The 22,793-nt window shown below is 36.8% G+C and overlaps 1 protein-coding gene and 1 long non-coding RNA gene across 2 annotated transcripts; both read left to right on the top strand.

The window, feature by feature from the left end:
* The first annotated feature begins 296 nt into the window (after nucleotides 1–296).
* LOC144650505 (uncharacterized) lies at nucleotides 297–18,463 on the top strand. Its single transcript, XM_078510196.1, has 5 exons — nucleotides 297–383; nucleotides 1,451–1,643; nucleotides 1,958–2,343; nucleotides 4,162–4,365; nucleotides 17,592–18,463. Exons 2-5 carry the CDS (start codon nucleotides 1,481–1,483, stop codon nucleotides 17,922–17,924), a joined length of 1,086 nt encoding a protein of 361 aa, XP_078366322.1. The 5' UTR covers nucleotides 297–383; nucleotides 1,451–1,480; the 3' UTR covers nucleotides 17,925–18,463.
* Nucleotides 10,533–15,294, top strand: LOC144650520 (uncharacterized). The gene is made up of 4 exons (XR_013570134.1): nucleotides 10,533–10,814; nucleotides 13,146–13,239; nucleotides 13,577–13,646; nucleotides 15,035–15,294. It is a non-coding gene; the product is annotated as an uncharacterized LOC144650520 (long non-coding RNA).
* Nucleotides 18,464–22,793: the final 4,330 nt, after the last annotated feature.

Below are 22,793 nucleotides of genomic sequence, written 5' to 3'. Positions count from 1 at the left end.
CTTAGTATATAAGTAACGCCTGGCCCTAGCACCAAATCATTAAAGAGAGGTGGTTTTAATTTATCCATGTAGGTTAAGAATGCAGACTTCCTTTCACATCATCTGAGCATGGAAACAAACATTAATCTAGAAAAAGCAAATGAAACCCACTATCAATTACCTTTTTGTCAGAAATCCAAAAACAAAGAGATCTTCAACTCATTTGAAATTACTTTATTATTCCATGCATATTTCTATGATCGCTTAGGTCGCTTAGCGACACTCCCTTTATCCACGTAAAATGTAATTTGAATAAAGCGACTTCGTAATTGAAGTTTCTCAATTGACTGCGATTTAATTTTCAAAATGCCTGTAACAGAGGTCTTGTGGAGGTTAAGCTACTGGTAGGTGGTTTTTTCTTATTTCTTTTGATGGTTCAGTTAAAATGTGTGGTGTTTTACATTTTTACAATAGAAGCTACACTGGCAACTTAACAAGTTTTCTCTTAAAGTCGCTGGAGGAAGTGAATAACATAAAAAATGAAATTTAGATTAGGTAAAAAGCCCAATGTAATATTAAGCGAAGCCTGTCGATAACATCACAAGATATTGCGGTTATTCAACAATTTTTCCACGATTTTATTCCCGTTTGAGATTAAAATACCAGCAAATGGTCTAATGCTTTGACAGCGCGTCATATTATGCGATGTTTTTGAAAGAAGCAGAGTATTGACCGTATGACTCGTCGAAGACCGGCGAAAATTATTTTTTCTTTCGTAAACAGAAGATGTAATTTTTTTTATCGGTTGAGCCATCGTTGGTAACGAAGCCTTTTATAATGGTAGATGTCATTTCTACTCTAATTTAGGCCTGGAGTACGAAGAAACTTTGCTCTAGTTATAATTATAATATCTTCATTGGGAATTGTGGCGTATTTTGCGGGCTAAAATAAGGAATCAAGCGGGTTATTTAAGCCCCGCCGCTATGAACCAATCAAAAAGCAAGAAAACAACGAAGCCAACCAATTAACTGTTCGCGCCGTTTTCTTGCTGCCTAGCATCACTTCAAACTCCGTATAAAATTGAGTCGAGGCGCTTCCATCTGCGTCTATGAAATATTTTTGAACTTTATGACGGCAAAATGGCTTAAAAACTAAACGGAGAAGCAAAATTTCAGTCTTCTTAGCAAAATGAAGGGGGATTACGAAACCTCGAAGAGGAATCAAGGCGGCAAAGTGGATATACGTTTGTCGAACGAAACTCGCTCAGTTCGGAATGGTGAATGAACTGCCAGTTCAGTTAATTTTAACACTTTGACGACTGGCTTTGCTGATTATGGAATTCTGTAATAAACTTTTTAAGAGAACTTTAGAGCAAAGATTATTTTGAGTAATTTTGCGTCTTCCTTTGTAAAAAAAACATCAGTAAATTAGAAAATTATGTTTGTGTTGATACATCAGCTTTGCTCTTCAGGTTGTAGGCGAAGCTCTGGGGCATGCAACGATGAAATTCCATCTGAAATCATCGAAATATCTCACTGTCTGCATTGCAGTTATTGTTCTTGTACTACTAATCGCTGGAGAGTATCTTTGGAATGGTGCAGCTGTGGATGATTACGGAAGTTCGCCATTGCAAGTCGACTCAACATTAAATCAGTCTTTATCTGGTAAGGCTTTAGTTAAACTCAAATCTTAATCTATTTACGTAATTTATAATGATATATACACTGAAAGAGCTATAAGAAAAGCTAGAACAAATGACAAATAACGATCTCTAAAGAAGGGGTACACAATCTGAGAAAATTATATTTCTTTGTAATTGTGAAACGCATTGGTAAGCCCTTGGCAATTTGGGAAAGGGGCTATTATCGGGAGGAATTTTATTGCGAGTGAAGAGTTGACGTAATTTGTGTGTTTTTCCTTGATTAATGCTCGCTGTTGTTGTTTATCAGCGGCTAACCATATTTCGTCTTTTTCGTAGTCTCTAAGTATTCTCACTGCATACCTGGAAGCCTTCCTGATAGCTTGGCCAAACTTTACGAGCTCTACGATGGCGTTGAAACGTTTGTTATGTTCATTGGATACCCGAGAAGTTCTCACAGTTTAGTAGGAGCCATTTTGGACGCTCATCCAGAAATCATCATTCCCCATGAATATCACATCGTGGAGCATTGGGACATTTACCGAGACGATGCGCTAAAAAACTCTGGCATGCAAAAATACCTTCTCTTTTACAATCTGCACTCACTTTCCACATGGCAAGCCACCTTCGGGAATCGAGCTGAAAAACCTATTTTTATTGACGATAGAATTTACTCTTACAATGTTCCTGGTGCCTGGCAAGGGACCTTTAATGGTAAACTGAAGGTTAGTCTTAGCGATTGTTTTATCTTCCAGACATTTTTCATTATAAGCTGCAGGTACAAAGTAGCCTCCTATGCAGACCTTCATCTAGCTCGCGGTTTCTTTTCTGCGTAGAATATTGCGTGACAAGGCAACATGGCGTGTAATGATGAGGGTATGAAGGTATCGATTTATGGTGTCGAAGTATGGACTTGACCTTTGGGTTTTGCCTCTACGAGTGTTACTACCTCTACTCTCCTTGGTCGCGATGCGCGATATCCCAGAATCTGCCAGGTGTAAACGCCCACTCTCAAATAAACGCCTCGTATCTAATAAACGCCTCCCCTGACATGTAAAAATGTATTAGACCCCCCTCTCTAATAAACGCCCCCTTAAAATCATAATAATGGATTGATGTGTGGAGAGAAAATACTCAGAAAAAATTCTGAGTTCACAGATGGGACTCGAACCCACGACCTTCCGTATACTAGTCGGACGCTCTAACCACTGAGCTACTGAGAACTCTAATGGTGAGCAGTGGTTATTTGTGGGTGACACAACGATTGCATCGCGCAAATCACATTCGTATTTTCTCAAATAAACGCCCCCGGCGTTTATTTCAAACTTGGCTTCGTGAACCCGGCGTTTATTTGAAGCCGGCGTTTAATCGGGGCCCGGCGTTTATTAACGGACTGCAATTTTCTGCCAATTTTTCAGAACGATTTATTTTTACCGATCTTCCAGACCAAGGGGTTCCCTTCGTTCTCGGGTTCGTTCTGCCCCGAAAAAGTGTCCCTGGGTATCCAAAGGTGATTATTTCCCAAAGGTTCACTATTACGGATTGCATAGTTTATGTTGCAATCAAGATTTGTGACAAGCAGAATATATTTACTTGTTAGCTTGACCTCAAATAAACGCCGGGACCCCGAACAAACGCCCCCGGCGTTTATTTAAAAACTAGCAATTTTGACCCGACGTTTAAACGAGGCCGGCGTTTAATCGGGGTCCGGCGTTTAATCGAGAAAATACGGTATGTCAATGAACACACACCTTTAACTGCATCACGCAGTCACGTAGTACTCTCAGAGTAAAAGCCAACGTAGCACTCCATAAAGTAAAATCAGGCAATTTGTTAAGTTTTTGCTTGACTTGGACATCGAAGATGACAACCACGCCAACATGGTTGACCTCCGAGGACGATGAATACATCGATAGCAAACTATGAACGACATCTGTAGGCCTTGAATTAGCGTAGATTGGATAAGTCTTCCATTCGCACTTTGTTTTCTAGGTTATTTCGTGAGCAAAATACATACCTTTTTTGTTTTGTTGACGTTTTTACAGTAAAATTGAAATAAACGCCTCTCTCTAATAAACGCCTCATATCTATTTAACGCCCCCCTCAGGACCCCTAAAATGTAATAGACGCCCCGGGAGTTTATTAGATCATTTACCGTATCCACTCGTTTTCCAAAGGGAATATAGGCAAAATGAGAGTAAAGTGCCCTGCTTAAGAACACTGCAAAAGACCACAGCCAGAGCTCGAACCCGGATTTCGATCCGAATGCAGCGCGTTAACCATTAAGCCACCGCACTACACTTGAGGGGTTGAGCGAGCTTGGAAGACACCAAGTCTTTCTTTGCCTGCAAGGTACCTTTGTTTGTCTACAGTCGACAGCTTTAGTTTCTGCATCAACGTCTGTTATAACAAACTTACAAAGCAAAATGAACCAAGCTAAATGCATCAATTGTAGACATGTTTTGGGTCCTTAGACCATGACAACCGATAAGAACTCCACGTCTTAGCATTTATGGAATAATAGCTTTCATTGCATTTGACAGATCATTGGTGACAAGAAAGGAGGTGGAACAACTATGGAGCTAACTGAAAAACCTGAAAAGTTTTCTATTCTTAAAGAACTCAATGATACTGTTGACATTCCTCTGAAGTTTCTTCATGTCATCAGAAATCCTTTTGACGTCATCTCCACTTGGGTGTTGAGGCTCTTCAAGGCGAGACTCAAAGTAAACGATGGAACAACTGAGGTAGTAAAACAAGCATACTGAAACGTTTAATGAGCCATCATGCACAAGCGCCTCTGTGCATATGTATCCCATGAGAGGTTTCATGCAATATTTAAATAATGTACTGGTTGGGTATATCATTTATTCCTCTCTTCGACAGACTAGTTTAGCGTCTCTCCTTCCTTACAACGACACAGGGCGAAATGGCAAATTTCCTGATCTTTAAGAGAAAATTAAATGTCACTTAAAGATAATAAAAATCTTTAAGTTAAGCATTAAAATCTCTTAAAGTTATTAAAGGTCTAAGCTCCCTTTAAGTGACCTTTAAGAGACCTTAAAGGTCCAAATCGGAACTTAAAGTTAATAATTCCTTTAAGAAATTTAATTTTCTACTTAAAGGTAAGGTAAATGTAATGATTCCTTTAATAGTCTTTAATTTGCATATTAAAGGTTAAGTAAAGAATTATACCTTTGAGAGAAAGCTTTTCCAAAAAAATGGTGGATATGTATCTTTAAAAGTATTTAAATTGTATCTTAAAGGTACCCCACAGAAAAAAATGACAGATTTCCTGATCTTTAAGAGGCACTCAAATAGCACTTAAAGATCATAAAAATCTTCATTTCGTATGAAAACCTTTTAAAGCTATTGAAGAACACAAATCCCTTTAAGTAACCTTTAAGATGCCGTAAAGGTCCAATTGTCCAAATTGAGGAAATTCTTTGGTAAATGTAATGACACCTTTAAGAGTCAGGGTGCTTCGAAGTCACTTTGGGTTACAAAGTAAGTTTTAATTCTTGAATTCTCGATCTTCTCCAGGCGATGTTACTAAAGTAATTCGCAGCAACAATACAATATTTATAGCTACCCTCATAAATCCGAGGAGAAATAAAGGTGGTGTGTGTATGTGTTACAATGTTCCGAAAATGTGAAAGTCTAGATGTGCTGTTTTGAACAAAAAATGTCGCCGTATACACTTCAAATAGATCATCAAATTCGGCTCAATGTAACTATCGACCTTGTTTTAAAAGAAGCATTCCTTGCTTTTATTATTGACAATAAACCCTCTTTTACAAGAACTGATTATAAAGGGGAAACTAATTAATGCCCTAGCATTTGCAAGTGAACTGATTACATTTCAGGACTGATTAAAGCAAAAGCTTTGCATGCAAGTTATCTGAAACAATCAGGTATATGTTACCCATGACAGTAGAGGACTGATTAAAGCCATAGATTTGCAGTTATCTGTGACTATTAGGTATACTCTACCCATGATAGTTCAGGTCTGATTAAAGCAATTGCTTTGCATGTTAGCTATAACCGTCAGGTATACACTACCCACGACAGTATAGAACTGATTAAAGCGATAGTTGTGCATGTTATCTATAACCGACAGGTATACTCTACCCACGACAGTATAGAACTGATTAAAGCAATAGTTTTGCATGTTATCTATATCCGACAGGTATACTCTACCCACGACAGTATAGAACTGATTAAAGCAATAGTTGTGCATGTTATCTATAACCGACAGGTATACTCTACCCACGACAGTATAGAACTGATTTAGGCAATAGCTTTGCATGTTATCTATAACCGTCAGGTATACACTACCCACGACAGTATAGAACTGATTAAAGCAATAGTTGTGCATGTTATCTATAACCGACAGGTATACTCTACCCACGACAGTATAGAACTGATTTAGGCAATAGCTTTGCATGTTATCTATAACCGTCAGGTATACTCTACCCACGACAGTATAGAACTGATTAAAGCAATAGTTGTGCATGTTATCTATAACCGACAGGTATACTCTACCCACGACAGTATAGAACTGATTTAGGCAATAGCTTTGCATGTTATCTATAACCGTCAGGTATACTCTACCCACGACAGTATAGAACTGATTAAAGCAATAGTTTTGCATGTTATCTATAACCGACAGGTATACTCTACCCACGACAGTATAGAACTGATTAAAGCAATAGCTTTGCATGTTATCTATAACCGTCAGGTATACTCTACCCACGACAGTATAGAACTGATTAAAGCAATAGTTGTGCATGTTATCTATAACCGACAGGTATACTCTACCCACGACAGTATAGAACTGATTAAAGCAATAGCTTTGCATGTTATCTATAACCGTCAGGTATACTCTACCCACGACAGTATAGAACTGATTAAAGCAATAGTTTTGCATGTTATCTATAACCGTCAGGTATTCTCTACCCACGACAGTATAGAACTGATTAAAGCAATAGTTGTGCATGTTATCTATAACCGACAGGTATACTCTACCCACGACAGTATAGAACTGATTTAGGCAATAGCTTTGCATGTTATCTATAACCGTCAGGTATACTCTACCCACGACAGTATAGAACTGATTAAAGCAATAGTTTTGCATGTTATCTATAACCGTCAGGTATACTCTACCCACGACAGTATAGAACTGATTAAAGCAATAGTTGTGCATGTTATCTATAACCGTCAGGTATACTCTACCCACGACAGTATAGAACTGATTAAAGCAATAGTTGTGCATGTTATCTATAACCGACAGGTATACTCTACCCACGACAGTATAGAACTGATTTAGGCAATAGCTTTGCATGTTATCTATAACCGTCAGGTATACTCTACCCACGACAGTAAAGAACTGATTAAAGCAATAGTTTTGCATGTTATCTATAACCGACAGGTATACTCTACCCACGACAGTATAGAACTGATTTAGGCAATAGCTTTGCATGTTATCTATAACCGTCAGGTATACTCTACCCACGACAGTAAAGAACTGATTAAAGCAATAGTTTTGCATGTTATCTATAACCGACAGGTATACTCTACCCACGACAGTATAGAACTGATTAAAGCAATAGCTTTGCATGTTATCTATAACCGTCAGGTATACTCTACCCACGACAGTATAGAACTAATTAAAGCAATAGTTGTGCATGTTATCTATAACCGACAGGTATACTCTACCCACGACAGTATAGAACTGATTTAGGCAATAGCTTTGCATGTTATCTATAACCGTCAGGTATACTCTACCCACGACAGTATAGAACTGATTAAAGCAATAGTTGTGCATGTTATCTATAACCGACAGGTATACTCTACCCACGACAGTATAGAACTGATTAAAGCAATAGTTGTGCATGTTATCTATAACCGACAGGTACACTCTACCCACGACAGTATAGAACTGATTAAAGCGATAGTTTTGCATGTTATCTATAACCGTCAGGTATACTCTACCCACGACAGTATAGAACTGATTAAAGCAATAGTTTTGCAAGTTATCTATAAACGTCAGGTATACTCTACCCACGACAGTATAGAACTGATTAAAGCAATAGTTGTGCATGTTATCTATAACCGACAGGTATACTCTACCCACGACAGTATAGAACTGATTAAAGCAATAGTTTTGCATGTTATCTATAACCGTCAGGTATACACTACCCACGACAGTATAGAACTGATTAAAGCAATAGTTTTGCATGTTATCTATAACCGTTAGGTATACTCTACCCACGACAGTATAGAACTGATTAAAGCGATAGTTTTGCATGTTATCTATAACCGTCAGGTATACTCTACCCACGACAGTATAGGACTGATTAAAGCAATAGTTTTGCAAGTTATTTATAACCGCCAGGTATACTCCACGCACGACAGTATAGAACTAATTAAAGCGATAGTTTTGCATGTTATCTATATCCGACAGGTATACCGACGACAGTATAGAACTGATTAAAGCAATAGTTGTGCATGTTATCTATATCCCACAGGTATACACTGACACGACAGTTTAGAACTGATCAAAGTGATAGTTTTGCATGTTATCTATAACTGTCAGGTATACACTACCCACAACAGTATAGGACAAATTAAAGCGACAGTCTTGCAAGGTGTCTATAACCAAAAGGTAGGCACTACCCGTGATAGTACAGGACCATGACGAGCTTAGTCCTCCAAAAAAATTATGCAAATTAGATCTTAATCTCCTTAGTAGAGAATATTTCTCCATTTAGGGGATTGAAATCAGAAACATAAGTAAGTAGTTCACACCTTGAACTACTGCAATGTACAGTAAGGTGTCAGTTGCGGTATCTCTGTAGAAAGTAAAAAACATATATTAGCTGGATTCTGGGTTGATTTTGTTGTCTTAAAATCGCAGGTTACATCAAACTGAATGAGGTTTGCCAACCACCAGTTCCTATGAAGTACTGTATTTATTCAATCAAGCGCTGGGCGCTTATTCGAGGTGGACACTTATTCGAGGCTGGGCGCTTATTACATTTTCGCCATTTCTTGAGAGTAGAAAGTTTGTTTTACAACAAAACAATGAATAATAATAAAACATGAAGTTGCACAAAGCAACTGTTCATTGAAAGTGTCTATAAAATGCTAAGAAAACTCGGTCTTCAGAGAACCCTCTTAGTAGTACTTAGTCAATTTCAATCTCTATTAGTATTACTGGTGACATCGAACTGTGTAAGGTGTGCCACCCACCAGTACTGATGAAAAATATAAGCAGGCAGTATTAGATTTGCAGGTTACATCAAACTGTATGAAAAAACTGCCAGAGCAAAAACTGCGTGACACACCAACATATCCTAACAATCACACTGGTTTCATTTCAAATTTCCTGGCATGCCGTAAAAAATAAAATACCTCCTGGACAGAATTTTTTGAGAGCTTAGCTCGTCATGGATTTAAGCGAAAGTGTTGCAAGTTATCTGTAACCATCATTTATACACTAACCACGATAGTACAGGTCTAATTAAAACGATAGCTTTGCAGGTTATCTGAAACAATCATATAGGTCACACAATGGTCACGCAATGTCACACAACATAATAGCATACACTGTTGCATTATCGTTCGTTAAAACAATGTATGTAACAAACTTACCTGGAATCCTCCTCACTCGTGAATGATTTAAAGAATGAATGATCCACAATGTCAAAACTCCTATAAACAGACGCGACTAATATTTTCCTGGTTGCATACATGCATGCCAGCAGCTTTCACTGAGGACCACGTGCTTCAGTACTACAGACCAAAACGGACATTCACCACCGATCGACGACAGAACAATTTTGTTTGCGTGCGTAAAAGAAATCTGTACCAACTGCAAGACCTCGAGACATTTTTGAAAAGCAAAGCGGTTGTCGATGTACGGCACCCGTTCGGTGTCTACTGTCGCTGTAATTCCCCATTTCAAGTCGCCGAAACAAAATCAACAATGTATTTGATACCGATCCATACAGATTACAATCTTGTGAGGAGTGAAATCTTCCACTTGAACAGCATTTCACTATAATGACTTTCAAAATGGTTATACAGCATCGAGAAGCTAGAAATCGCCGGAAATCGGAATAACCGGATCGATAATTCGCATGAATAAATATTTGAGCACTCGTCGCAGCTAACGAAATTCACCGGGAATTCAACTGCTTGAAGTCGTCACTTCGCGCTTCCATTTCAGTTTTGACCCCAGTAGAATTTGTCCCCAGTAGAATGATGCCTCCGAAAGCCGAAAGGTGGACCATGAAGAGCTTTCCTGACAATGATGTGGACGCACAACGCATTGCTTTGACTGCATTTCGCTCTGGCCTCAAACAAACAAGAGATTCGCGCGAAATGACTCTTTTACGCGCGAATCAAAACTAATTTATCCAGGGGTGGGACGTCAGTTGAATTACACTATCCGGTGATTGGATCATAAACCTTTGATAATACATATTTTTCCACACTAAGAGAAAAAGTAAATGATTTAAAACACAAGAAAAAAGTAGATGAAGTCAGTTGAAACAAATTTTGTTTGCACAATAACATCTAAATGATATCCCCAGCTACTACCCCTCGAAAAAGCGTGATTCTTGGCGCCAAATCCTTCTGCATAAATTTGCCGCCCGAAGACTGGGGAAAGGACGAATATAATACCGACCGTCCCCGGGGTAGAAATATTAATCTTTAGTCTATCTGCCCAGCTACCCTATTTCTTTCCTTTTTCCGAATGCTTATTTACTTTAAATAAACAAAAACATTTATCTTCCGGTGTTTTTTGTTGATATATTTAAAGATGGTACGCTGGAGAACGCCAACGCCGGCGAAAAACTTTCCCTACTCACCCCCTCCCCAAGACATCAGCAATAATTCATATTTGAGCGCCAAAATCTTGAAATACGTTACGTTATTTCGGCGATCATGGCGGAGATCAAAGAGGAGTGCAATGATCTTTTCGAAGAAACGCTGCAAAAATCAAAGAAGTACCAGTCGAAAACGAGAAATTACTGTAGAAATGCAAGCTCGCGAAGAGAATGCTCGGTCCGGGTGCTCGGTGAAGTACTGTAAGAGCTGAATCGCCTGAAAGAAATGAGCCAAAACACGACACAAGGGAATCGATGACTCGCAGAAACAAAAAGTCGAAGTTCTGAAAAGCTGTCGGGTAAGTGTTTGAACTTCATTTTGTGTTATATCACCAGTTTACTTTATTAATTACCGAATGTACACCATTTAATATATATTCAAAACAAAATGAATGTTCCGTGTATCTTATGGGATTATAATTTTGCTTTCAGATGTTTATAGTCAGCTTATAACTGATCGGTCGTTAATTATATTCAGCCCAGTCATGAGTCTGGCAGTCTAGTTTTATATGCCAGAGTCACACAGGAAGCCTAAATTTAACTGTTGTTGGCTGCGGTCGTGGATTCTATTCTATATCGAGGAACAGTGTCCTGATTTTAGCATTATTTTGAACTGAAGGCTTAAAACCACTTTATCTTAGATAAGCTAAACTAAACAAATGATGATTTTGTTTTGGAAAATATTAGCACTGCATTATTACACTGACAGCAAACAGTGTAATTTTGAATCTTTGTATTGAGAAATCATGTTATAAATCTGAACTTATGGCTTCTTTGTGTTTTCTTAAAAAAAATTTTTCAGTGTCTGACATTTGCAGACTGTAGAGTGCAAAATGCAGAGTGCGTAGTAGGCTAGCCTTAAAAAAATAAAAAATAAAATAAAAAGTATTTTTATAGCGCCAAAATCCACTAATTGCTCATGGCGCTTTACAATAAAAAATATTAATAAAATGATGTTAAAAAGTTAAAAACTCTAAAAATTTTAAAAACGGATATTTACAAATATAAGTTCAAATGTACCTAAAAAAATAATAATAATTAAAAAGCCTGTTTAAAAAGGTACGTTTTTAAATGTCTCTTAAAAATGTCAATAGAAGGACTTAATCTAAGTTCAAGTGGGATTGTGTTCCACAGCCTTGGGGCTGCCACGGCAAACGCTCTCTCTCCATATGTTTTTAATTTTGCTTTGGGGGTCGCCAGAAGGTGCTGTGTAGATGATCTTAAAAAATCTCCGAGAGGTGTGATAGTAAAGTAACTCTTGCATGTAGCAAGGCGCTGCCCCATGGAGAGCTTTGTAGACTAGTAAGAGAATTTTGTAAATTATACGATAGCGGACAGGTAGCCAGTGTAGCTTCTTAAGCACAGGGGTAATATGATCGAATTTCCTAGTATGTGTAATAATTCGAGCTGCCGTATTTGAGTATTTTTGAGTATTTTCAGTTATTGCCGTATTTGCCTTGAGTGTAAAGTTTGCATTCTGTTTTCTGCTAATTAATTATTAATGCCAGACACCGAATTTCTTATAGACAAAATCACGAAAAGTTTTCTGATAGACACAGAAGGGACACTTCAGGGAAATTTCTTATTGCCCTGTCTACACTGTATTTCATTGCAAACCAAATTATTGTCATTGTCATATTTAGGGAGGAAGGAGTGAGGTGTTTTGGGTGGAGAAGGGTAAGAAAGGTGGCGAGGGCCATAGACCAAACGGCTGAGGAGAAAGGTCCTGAGTATATGAGTTCAGAACAGAGGGAGATTATTAACATCATCCTTTTTTAATTCTTAGGAAACTTTAGTTGAATATTCATCACAGGATCATTAGGTTGCATCTAGAGGATGCTGGCCCCACGGGCTCAAAATAATTTTTCGGACAGTTGCCGGTCATGTTGTCCAGCCAGACAGATTTTAGCTCGGTCATGTGTCGTTTCTGAACGGTCAAAATATTGAAAATAGCACTTTTAAACTACCATGCACTCATTTCTGCTGTTTTAGCTGCAACTTTTATGAATAGATCACTTTCTAATACCCTTCTGGTCATCGGTTATCATTCTCAAAGCCATGTACGTGACCGGTCAAAATGACCGGCAAACTGAAACTTTGTCCGGACAAATTGTCATCTTGGCTGGACATTGTCCATTGACCAGCCATTATTTTGAGCCCTGCCCTATGGGCCATTTTCAACACAACACTCTTTGCTGTCCCTCCAAAATTTTACATAAGCATTGTTTTCAATATCTCTTGCTGTCCCAAGAGAAATTGAAAACAATGCATATGCAAAATTTTGGAGGGACAACAAAGAGTATTATGGTATTTTTAAAAATGGCCTATTCAGCGGAATAGCAGTATAAGGGAATGTCATTAGTTTGCGTTCAGTAATGTTCAGCCTGGTTTTCTTGCAGTTAGCTTTACACCGGTTTGTTTGCAGTTGGCTTTAATTTGTTTGTCAGGGAAATTTACTATCATCTTTCTGCCCTTCCAAAAAAAAGGTTCACCTCATCCAGAAAAGGATAGAAAGGCATCTTAATAAAATGAAAAACAGTGTTACAGATGATTACATCTAGTGTATTTTCCATGTATAAAACCTCTGAATCATTGAGGCAATTAGAAACATTTTTTTGTTTTTGCTTTAGTTGACAGTCATGCAACTCAGCAAGAAATGTAAACACACTAGTAAGAGTAATCAAGAGACAAAAACTGAATATATGGAAAAAGGCCTAAATTGAGGTAAGTGTTCTTGCTTGTAATTGTCTTACTTTAATCTCATCGCATATCTAATTTTATTGTATGTCTTGAGAATGGCATGCTAATGATGGTAAAAGTGTTGATTCTTTACTATAATTTTTTCATGTATCAAGGCTGTGCTCTAAGAAAAATCACAAGGAGCCCAAAGGTTCCAGACTATGAGATCCAGGGTGCCCAGCATAAAGCTTATATGAAAGAAATAAGATTATCTGGTTGCCCAAAGACAAAAGTAAGTCCCCTGAGGCACCTGGGCACCCTTAGAGCACAGCTCTGTGTATTTGATTTACCAAATCTAAAAAAATATATATTTTAATTTTAGGGGCACTCGAGTGCTGCGGCTATGTCCAAACAAAGCAAAAAATTGCAGGCAACAAGGCAGGAAAGGAGAGGTGAGGTTTCACTGGAAACACACTAGTTGCCACTAAATCTTGAAAAGATTTGCCTAACATGAAAACTAGAGTAAACAACAATTTAGCTAGCATTCTCAGAGCAGGAAACTGAACAGCAAAATTGTAAGAAGCAAAGAGGTTTGGTTTTGTTTTACAGTGTAACTACACTGGGCTCATGTTAATATGTATTTTTGCCCAAGAAATCTGTGGCCCCTGGCTCTATAGTGGCAGCTAGCCCTGCATTGCATTCCAAAGAAAAATATTTCCTGAACTTTGCCATTAATCCAAGTTCATTCAATTTTTTTTTAAGTGTACTTTTGAACAGTTGGGTTATGAGTTGTTGACCAGGGCATAACCTGAGTTACCCGGTAACTACCATGCATAGAAATCTTTGTAAAAATCTCACAAATATGAGACTAATAATAAATAAAAACAATGTTTTTCCCAATATACTAACTTTCTATCACAGTTGTTATGGCACATAGTGTATATTCTATCAAATTACATTTCACCATTTATCATTATATAAGTACACAACATTGATACAATTACCCCACATGCTTTTATATGTTGTATATGGAAAATTTTGGTGTACTTGTGAAAAAACAGCTCCCTTTTAATTGTTGGTTGACTGTCAGTCGTCTGTCAACCGACATATTTATTACAAATTGAACTTTGTAAAAGTAAAATTTCTGTTTTGGAAAAATTGTCAGTAGACTGTCGGTGGCGTGTCGGTAACCTGTTGGCTGACAGTTGACCCACAGTCGGTTACAGGGAGCTGTTCTTCTAAGGCCAGGGGCCATAGATTTTCCAGTCTAACATCAACATGAGACCAGTGTAATTACACAGAATAATAGAACCAAAACTGTTAGCTGCTTGCAGCTTTGCTGCTTGGTTCGCTGTCTACTAACCCATAGCTAGTAGAGCCATGAAACATCAAATCTTGGTGACAGCCCTGGCAATGTATAGCTTGGTCAACATCTCATAGCAAATTGACCATTTATCCAAAAATGAAAATTATATATTTTTTAAAACAACTTCAATCAGGACCTTGTTATTGTCCACTTCTTACACTAACTAAGCCATACTTCTTTACCTTTTGGGACACTACAATTTTAACATACACTACTATGGGAATGTGGTGGTTTGAGTCTGTCAGTGTTTTTAAACAATATCGAATAAAAAGCATTTACAATCAAGGAGCCTAGATGTTAACAATAAGAACAGTTACTGTACAATGTATGTTATACAGTCAACTCTCTGTAAGGTTGGCACTATTTGGACCGGCCTCAACTGTCTGTCTTAGAGAGGTGTCCGCCTCCCTGGCATGGTATAAAAACATATTTTTTATCAAGTGTTGACATGGTGATGATCATTTTTGTTTGTAGGGATTAACCAAAGGAGCCTTGGCATTAGACCATGTTGAGAAATTGGAACAAGCAGAAAGAAGTTCTTAAAGAGCTTAAATGGGACTATGACATTTTACAGTATTATATTTTCTTGAAATATTTGACATATCTGATAGATTATCAATATTGGAGCAATACTGATATGTCTTTTCAGTAGAAATTGAAAATTACAGAGGTTTTTGTTAATGATTATTTTCCAAGATATATACATCAAACTTACCTTGACATTTTTTTTTTTTTTTTTTTTCCCTCCCCCCCCTCCCCTTTTTTTTTTTTTTTTTTTTTTTTTTTTTTTTTTTTATTTTTTTTTTTTTTTGTTTATAAGAAAAAAAAAAAAAAAAAAAAAAAAAAAAAAAAAAAAAAAAAAACAAAAAAAAAAAATATAAAAAAAAAAAAAATAATTCTTTTCATAAATATATATTTTTTTTTTTTGTTGGTGGAGGGAGGGGGGAAGGAAAAAAAATAAATTTTATAAAAAAAAAAAAAAAAAAAAAAAAAAAAAAAATTATAAAAAAAATTTTTTTTTTTTTTATAAAAAAAAAAAAAAAAAAAAAAAAAATAAATTTTATTTTTTTTTTTTAAAATATAAAAAAAAAAATTTTTTATATATATAAAAAAAAAAAAAAAAAATAAAAAAAAAAAAAAATAGAGAAAAAAAAAAAAAGACAAAAAAAAAAAAAAAAAAAAAAAAAAAAAGGGGGGGAGGGGGAGAGAAAATATTCTATAAAATATTTATTTTTTTTTTTCTGCTGGACACACATTCATTTATTTTTTAAATATTATATTTGGCAGGAGTATTTATTTCTGCCAGGCAGGGTCACCCACCGGTATTTGAGTAACACATACAGTTACAATATAAATTGAATGTATCTTTTATATGAATAATTTTTGAGTTTATGGAGATAATTGTTACTGTGATTGTTTTGTAATTACAACAAAAGTAGACCTGTCAACACCTTAGTTATTGATGTAGGTTTGTATTAAAAGAATTACAGAGACAATAAACTTTTATTACTTTGAAATCTTACATGAATAATTTGTATTTGTGTTAGTGAACATAATGCTAAGAAGGTCCTTGCAAGAAGATTCCCTTGATGTTAACTTGCACATTCATTGCTTTTGGATTGTACTCTTTACAGATCCCAGATGTACATTAATGATGATGTACATCACATTCAAATAACTCAGTAAAAGGTTATCTTTCCCTGACATTAAAATTAATGGACTTTAGATGTGTCATCGTATCTGAAAGAGTGATATCTTTCCTTACTGGTCCTTTAAGTGAAACATTTTTAAATTAACTTAAAGGTTATCTTTTAATTACATTTAAGTGACATTTAATGGTGCATAGAATCTTAAAGATTCCTTTCCAGTTCTTTAAGCTGCCACTTAAAGTCTCTTTGAACATTAAGGTTATCTTCCGATTACATTTAAGTGACATTTAATGTGGCAAAGTATCCTAAAGATTCCTTTCTTGTTCTTTAAGCTGCCACTTAAATGTTCTTAAAGCAGTCTTAACTGTTCCTTTAAGTTAAACGCTTTAAGTCACTTAAACGCGACCATTCCTTAACCTTTAAGTCACATTTAATGCGTCTAAGCATCTTAAAGATTTTATTTAATTCCTTTAATTTATCACTTAAAATTTCTTAAAACATCATTTAATGCATCTTTAAGTACATTTCTTAAAGATGCATTAAATGGTTCATTACTGAATTTAAGTGATCCACTTAAAGATTAAGAAAAGGAACATTTAAGAAATTTAAGATAAACTTAAAGGTACAGGAAATAATTCTTTACTGTACCTTTAAGTTACCTTTAAGAAACCTTAAAAGTGTCATTTCGCCCTGTGCGATAACTTGTGTTTCTCACAGCCCCCGCTGGGCTTGTTTCTATCCATAAGTTATTCCAGTCTGGGGTTCCTAGCGCAAATATGAACAGGGTTTAGCAGATAGTTTTAGATGCAATTAGACTCTTCTACAAATTGGACGGCTTTTAGAAAGAGCTTGATGTTTATTCCCGCAAGTGGTAAAATGGCCCAGCTCACAACAAGTCTCTCGTAGCTCAGTTGGTTAGAGCGCCCAACCGGTATCTGGGAGGCCATGGGTTCGATTCCCGTCGGGGACTCAGAATTCTTCTTTGTTTCATGCTCGAGGCATGTTGAACACTTCGTCTTCATTATAACCGAGCTTAAAATTTACCATCTTTATTATTTACTACAACTTGATGAATTCGACATTGCTGATCCTAGCAGTACGCAGGACGCGTGTCACTTATCAACCTAGTAAAATGGCTCAGCTCCAACGAGTCTCTCGTAGCTCAGTTGGTAGAGCGCCCAACCGGTATCTGGGAGGCCATGGGTTCGATTACCGTCGGGGACTCAGAAGTTTTCTTTGCCCCATGCTCGAGTCATGTTGAACACTTCATCTTCATTATTTATTACCGAGCTTAAAATTTACCATATTTATTATTTACTACAACTTGTTGAACCTTTTCAGTAATAAATGATGTGCATCTCTTTGTCTTGATCAATTTCCAGATGAACAAACCTGGGGCATTGAACAATGCTATAAAATCTTTTTTCGAACTTATCGAGACCAATGAGAGAATAAGACAGCTTTATGGTGATGCAGTGTTGGACGTTTTAAGCCATGAGCTGATATTGAAACCAAGAGCAACAATGGAGAGAATATGTACATTTCTTGGTGTAACATGTACCGAGGATTATATTAATCAAGCTGAAAACATACTTTTTGGCAAACCATCTGAGACAAGAAGAACAGTGGTGTGGACTGAGGAACAGAAGCAAAGAGTTTATGACGAAATGAAGAAGTACTCTTTTTTGCAATCGTTTAGTTTTGAAGGGGACTGACGGGTAGATTTCCGGTCTCGTGCACGGTTAACAGCTCCATGCACGTTATTAAGTCTATTTTAATCAATTTGGTAGCTCGTCTAAAGGACCACATTCACCCTCGATGCTTTGCGCAAAAGAAACCATCTTCATCAAAGAAAATTAAACCCCGCTATTTGATGTTAGTGCGAGTTTAGTTGCTATAATTTTCTTCCATCCTTGTTTTTTAGCTTAGTAGTGAACACGCTTTTCGGTTAAAGTGATATGACTATTTTTTAATTGCTTTTTATTAGTAGTTTTCCAGTTTAGAGTGTTTTGGGACACGAACAAGCTTTAAAAAACAACGGTCGCAAAGCATATTGGTTGAAGGCGGGTCTTTAATGCAAATACAAACGGGTTGGTAGAACTTCCAATGACTCTGCCACGGTTGCTTTAACGGCTCGCGTGATTCACTAGTTATTCACTTAAAAGTGTTGGTCATTCATGAAACTTTATAAGCACTGTAACAGTCTTTCGTCTTACGTAAAATAATATAACATATAAGAAATAATAAATGAAGATATCGACCACTTTCTTGCATTTTTTAGTAACCGATAGAATACTTTTTTACAGTGCGGCTACTGTAACCGGGGTCACCCAGACAATGTTAACCAATCACAAAGCAGAACGGAAACAATAAATTTCAGCAATTTTTTCCTTCAGCCAATGAAATGTCGAGTACAGAACAATGAAATTTCTACTGTTCTGTTTGCTGCATTGTTACAATTGCGAGAAAACACTGAAACAGCCGGCGATAAAGTTTTATTTTATCCGAGAATCAAATTCTGCCACACAGTTTGTCCAACTGAACAAACGGCCTTCGCGTCACTGCTTTCACAGAGATTGAAATCGATTCTTGCAAACTTGCACGACAAATGACATTCATTTGTACAGCATGTGTAACTACTCAAATTTTTAAATAGAAACGTCAACGCTAGCTAACGCTCTACGAGTGAACAAAATGAAATTTTACCGTTTTTTACTCGACTGACATTTTATTGTGTATTAAAAGTGAACAAATGTTGTCATCCTCGCTATATCTGGTACGTTTTGCAATTTAGAATGTCTTCCTTTGCTGGGCTTACGTGCATTTATTTTCCAAATGGTATTACCAAAACTCCTGTTGATGCCGTAGAGGAAATTGTTTGAAATTGTCCCGAGCGAACTCCGCCACGCACTTTTACGTCTGGAGACATATGGCACGGCCGTTGCTTCCCTGTTTTTACACAGTTTGGAACTTCTCTTTCACTATCATCGCTGATATTTACTTTCCAATTCGTGCTGTCACAACTACTCAATCTCAAAAGGGATGCAATCGAAGTTAATTGAAAATCCAGCGCCATACAGTCAAAATTTAGTATTGATGTGTTTTCGTGGCGAACGAAACAAGTTGAAATTTCATTGTTCTGTACTCCACATTTCATTGGCTGAAGGAAAAAATGCTGAAATTTATTGTTTCCGTTCTGCTTTGTGATTGGTTAACTTTGTCTGAGTGACCCCGGTTACAGTAGCCGCACTGTAAGCAAATGAAAGATCATCGCAGTAATGTACTCAACTTAAGCAGTCGAGAAAAGCAAGCATGAAAAAAATTTAGGCTTGAAAGGGAATCGAGCCCATGACCTCTGCGATACTAGTGCAGCGCTCTAACCAGAGAGCGCTCTACAAGTGCAGCGCTCTAAATAGAGCGCTGCACTAGTATCGCAGAGGTCATGGGTTTGATTCCCGTTCAAGCCTGAATTTTTTTCAGGCTTGCTTTTCTCAACTGCTTAAGTTGAGTACATTACTGCGATAATCTTTCATTTGCTTAAAATGTATATCCGCAGTACAAATATATGAATTTCATATATTCATTTCGATAGAATACTCGAGTGTCCATTGGTCGAGAGCCATGGTCCATAAGAATATAGACCACGAAAATAACTTAAGCAAGTCAAATTTTAGAAATCGTCGCGATTTTCAAGTATAAAGAATTGGAGATTGAGGTATTTGGGACCTATCACTGATTCGGTGACTGACTGACCGACTGACTGGCTGACTGACTGACTGCCACCCCTTCTCCATAAGGCTTTTCCGAAATTTTGAAAAAAAAAAACGATGGTTTCTACAACGCTGAAACTTTCAGTAGCTGTTCATCCATCCCGAAAATTTTGGTGTGTCCACGATGTGTCTATGTTATTTGACATTGCCATGGTAACGTCATTATTACAAGCAGGTCTTGCCAAAAGTCGTCATTTTTAATATTTTTCTTTATTATTTCCAGTTTTTTAAACAGAAAACAGAATTGCATTCCATAAGCATTATGGCTTGATTTTGCATCAATTTCCGTTATTTTGTGACTTTGTAAGAAAATGTTGAAATCCAAGATTGCAGATCCAAGATGGCAGCTCTAACGACGTCACGTGACATCACATAAAATTAGAGTTAGCTTAGGGCATTTTGCGTGCGCATGCGTCGATATGGGCTAGTGCGCACGACAGAGAAGTTCTGCTTTCGATTGTTTACATATTTTTCACAATTTATGGCCTAATTTTCAGCTCAAAATAAAAGGTGTTTTAAGATTTATTTGCTGTATACGATACTAAGAGTCCTTGCTTTATCTTCTGACAACAACAAGCATACTTTGCTGTCGGCGTGCCGTTTATCTGATCGACTTTCGCTATGTGTATTAAACATTGCGCGTGGACAAAATGGCGACCGAATGTCGAGAACCTAAATACCTTGCCCATGTTTTTAATAGCTGGGAGATCTCAACGGACAAAGCGCTACGGCTACTTAGTACTAAAATATAAAACAGCAGTTTTAACTATACGATGTTATAATCAAGTATCCCGGGTTTGAGCGAGTGGTCATGATTTTGTTCAGATTTTTCATAAAACTGCCATTTCATCGTTCTCACGATGCAAAAATCTCAAAATCTAACCTTGATCTCCAGCGTTTACCGATGATATATGGAGCCTGAAGTACTTGAACTATCGTCTAATGCTGCGAAGGTAGCGTTAAAAAATGGTCTATTGTGGTAATTTTTAGCTTTCTTTAACGTACGTTCTCGCTGGTTTATTCTAACAGAGAAACTATCGTTTGTGATTATTTCCTTAAACTTAAGCATTGGTCAAAATAACTTCTCATTTCGATGTACCACAATTATTCCGTTGAACAAGAAAAGAATTACTGAGATCGGTCTTAATTTTAAAGTGTTATGGTAATTCTTTGCTGGTAGACTATTTGTTTACATTTTACTATGTTAATTAGTACATTTTTGGCTCCTTTATCAAAATCTAGCCTTGATCACCAGTCAAAAAATAGCATGAAACGAACAAGCGATATATATATTTTTCAGAAACGTTCTAATAACTGCTGCATAAAATGTCTTAAGAAATAATTTTTGAACATAAACAACGTTATTTTCAAATTTTCATTCAACGTTTGTTTCTTTAAGATTGATGTTCGTTCTGTTATAACGACTGTTTTACTTCTGTGTCGCCTAAATGTGATTTAAAGAACTGCAGTTCTTGTTCCAGGAAACCGTGTTTGCCAGTCGAGGGCAAGTTGGCTTTGCTTTAGAGTCATCAGTGAGCTGCATTATCATGTGCAGAACACCCAAACATGTCTTTCCCCCTCAGGGAAAACCCTTTTCTTTGGTGGCTGTCCCTTTAGGCAAAAAATCTCACGACAAGCTATAATATTGCTCGCACTCTGCCTGTATTACAGCAATTGATTTGATGTGAAGTTTTGATCCTAATATATCACACTCCAGCACACGAATAAATGTTTTCCTCTTTTTACGGCCTGTTTGATTTTTGTCGGTGAAGGCTTTCCTACCTGTCCCACATATTTTCCTATTATTTGCAACAACGATCCCTAAGCAGGCCAGAAAATCTGCTTTATAAGAGCCTTGCCACACACAAAACACTTTTTCTTAGCGAAATTTACGTCTATATTAAATTATGTGACGATAAACAGTACAAAAAACAAAGTTTGAATCTTCCGCGCCATTTTTATACCCAAGATCACGCGGTCTTTGTACAGCGGTTGCACGCATGCGCCCGCAAAATGCCCTCCTGCTGCTTCGGGCTTTCTTCTCAGTACAAAATTATTTCGCTGCGCCCCAATAGAACAGAAACTCCGGGAAGGGGTTCCATTCCATTGTTATTTGGATTTTACAGAAGAAGCTTTGCACACGATTAAATTTGCATCTTGAACGAAACCATCATAATTATGGTAGCAATTGTTTGTCAAAGGACGAAAAGAACCTCAAATAAAGGAACATCAAAAGAACATTGATATCAGAATAAATGTAAACAAACTCAAGTCGCTTCTGACAATTTCATGTGACAGTTCACTAGTGACGATCTCTAAAGGTACACAGCTTCTAGGACACAGTATTATGTCAAACAATCCCAATATTGTAAATGGGATAGTTTTGTAACTAGATTTATACTACAGACAACCATACGTGTGGGAAAAACGTAAAGGAGCTACGTCGCGGGGATTTCGCAGAATTTTTATCTGAACTGTTCTAAAATTAGTGTGAGGCAAATTTAACCAATCAAAATATTATCTTTAAACATCTAAAGGAAGATAAAACCTAAATTTGCGAAAAAAACAAACAAACTATGGTTAAAAATATCGATTTTTTTGAAGACGCCCGCCAACAAACTGAAAAGTAAAGCCTTAATTTTTCATGTTGCAATCCATTTCCATTTTAGCCATCCGCAGCCAAATATACTTGTTAACAGTTTCAGTGCTCTAATATAGCAATTTTTAATATAACAGACTATTATTTTTAGGTTTCCTGCAACACAAATATAAATTTTGGCTATTTAAAAATCTAGTAAAATCCGTGACAAAGCC

The sequence above is a fragment of the Oculina patagonica genome, chromosome 4 (assembly GCF_052425735.1).
Source record: "Oculina patagonica isolate OP01 chromosome 4, crgOcupat, whole genome shotgun sequence".
Classification (NCBI taxonomy): Eukaryota; Metazoa; Cnidaria; class Anthozoa; order Scleractinia; family Oculinidae; genus Oculina; species Oculina patagonica.
The sequence above is the reverse complement of the archived record's forward strand: the minus strand, read 5'-3'. Positions and strand labels throughout refer to the sequence as shown.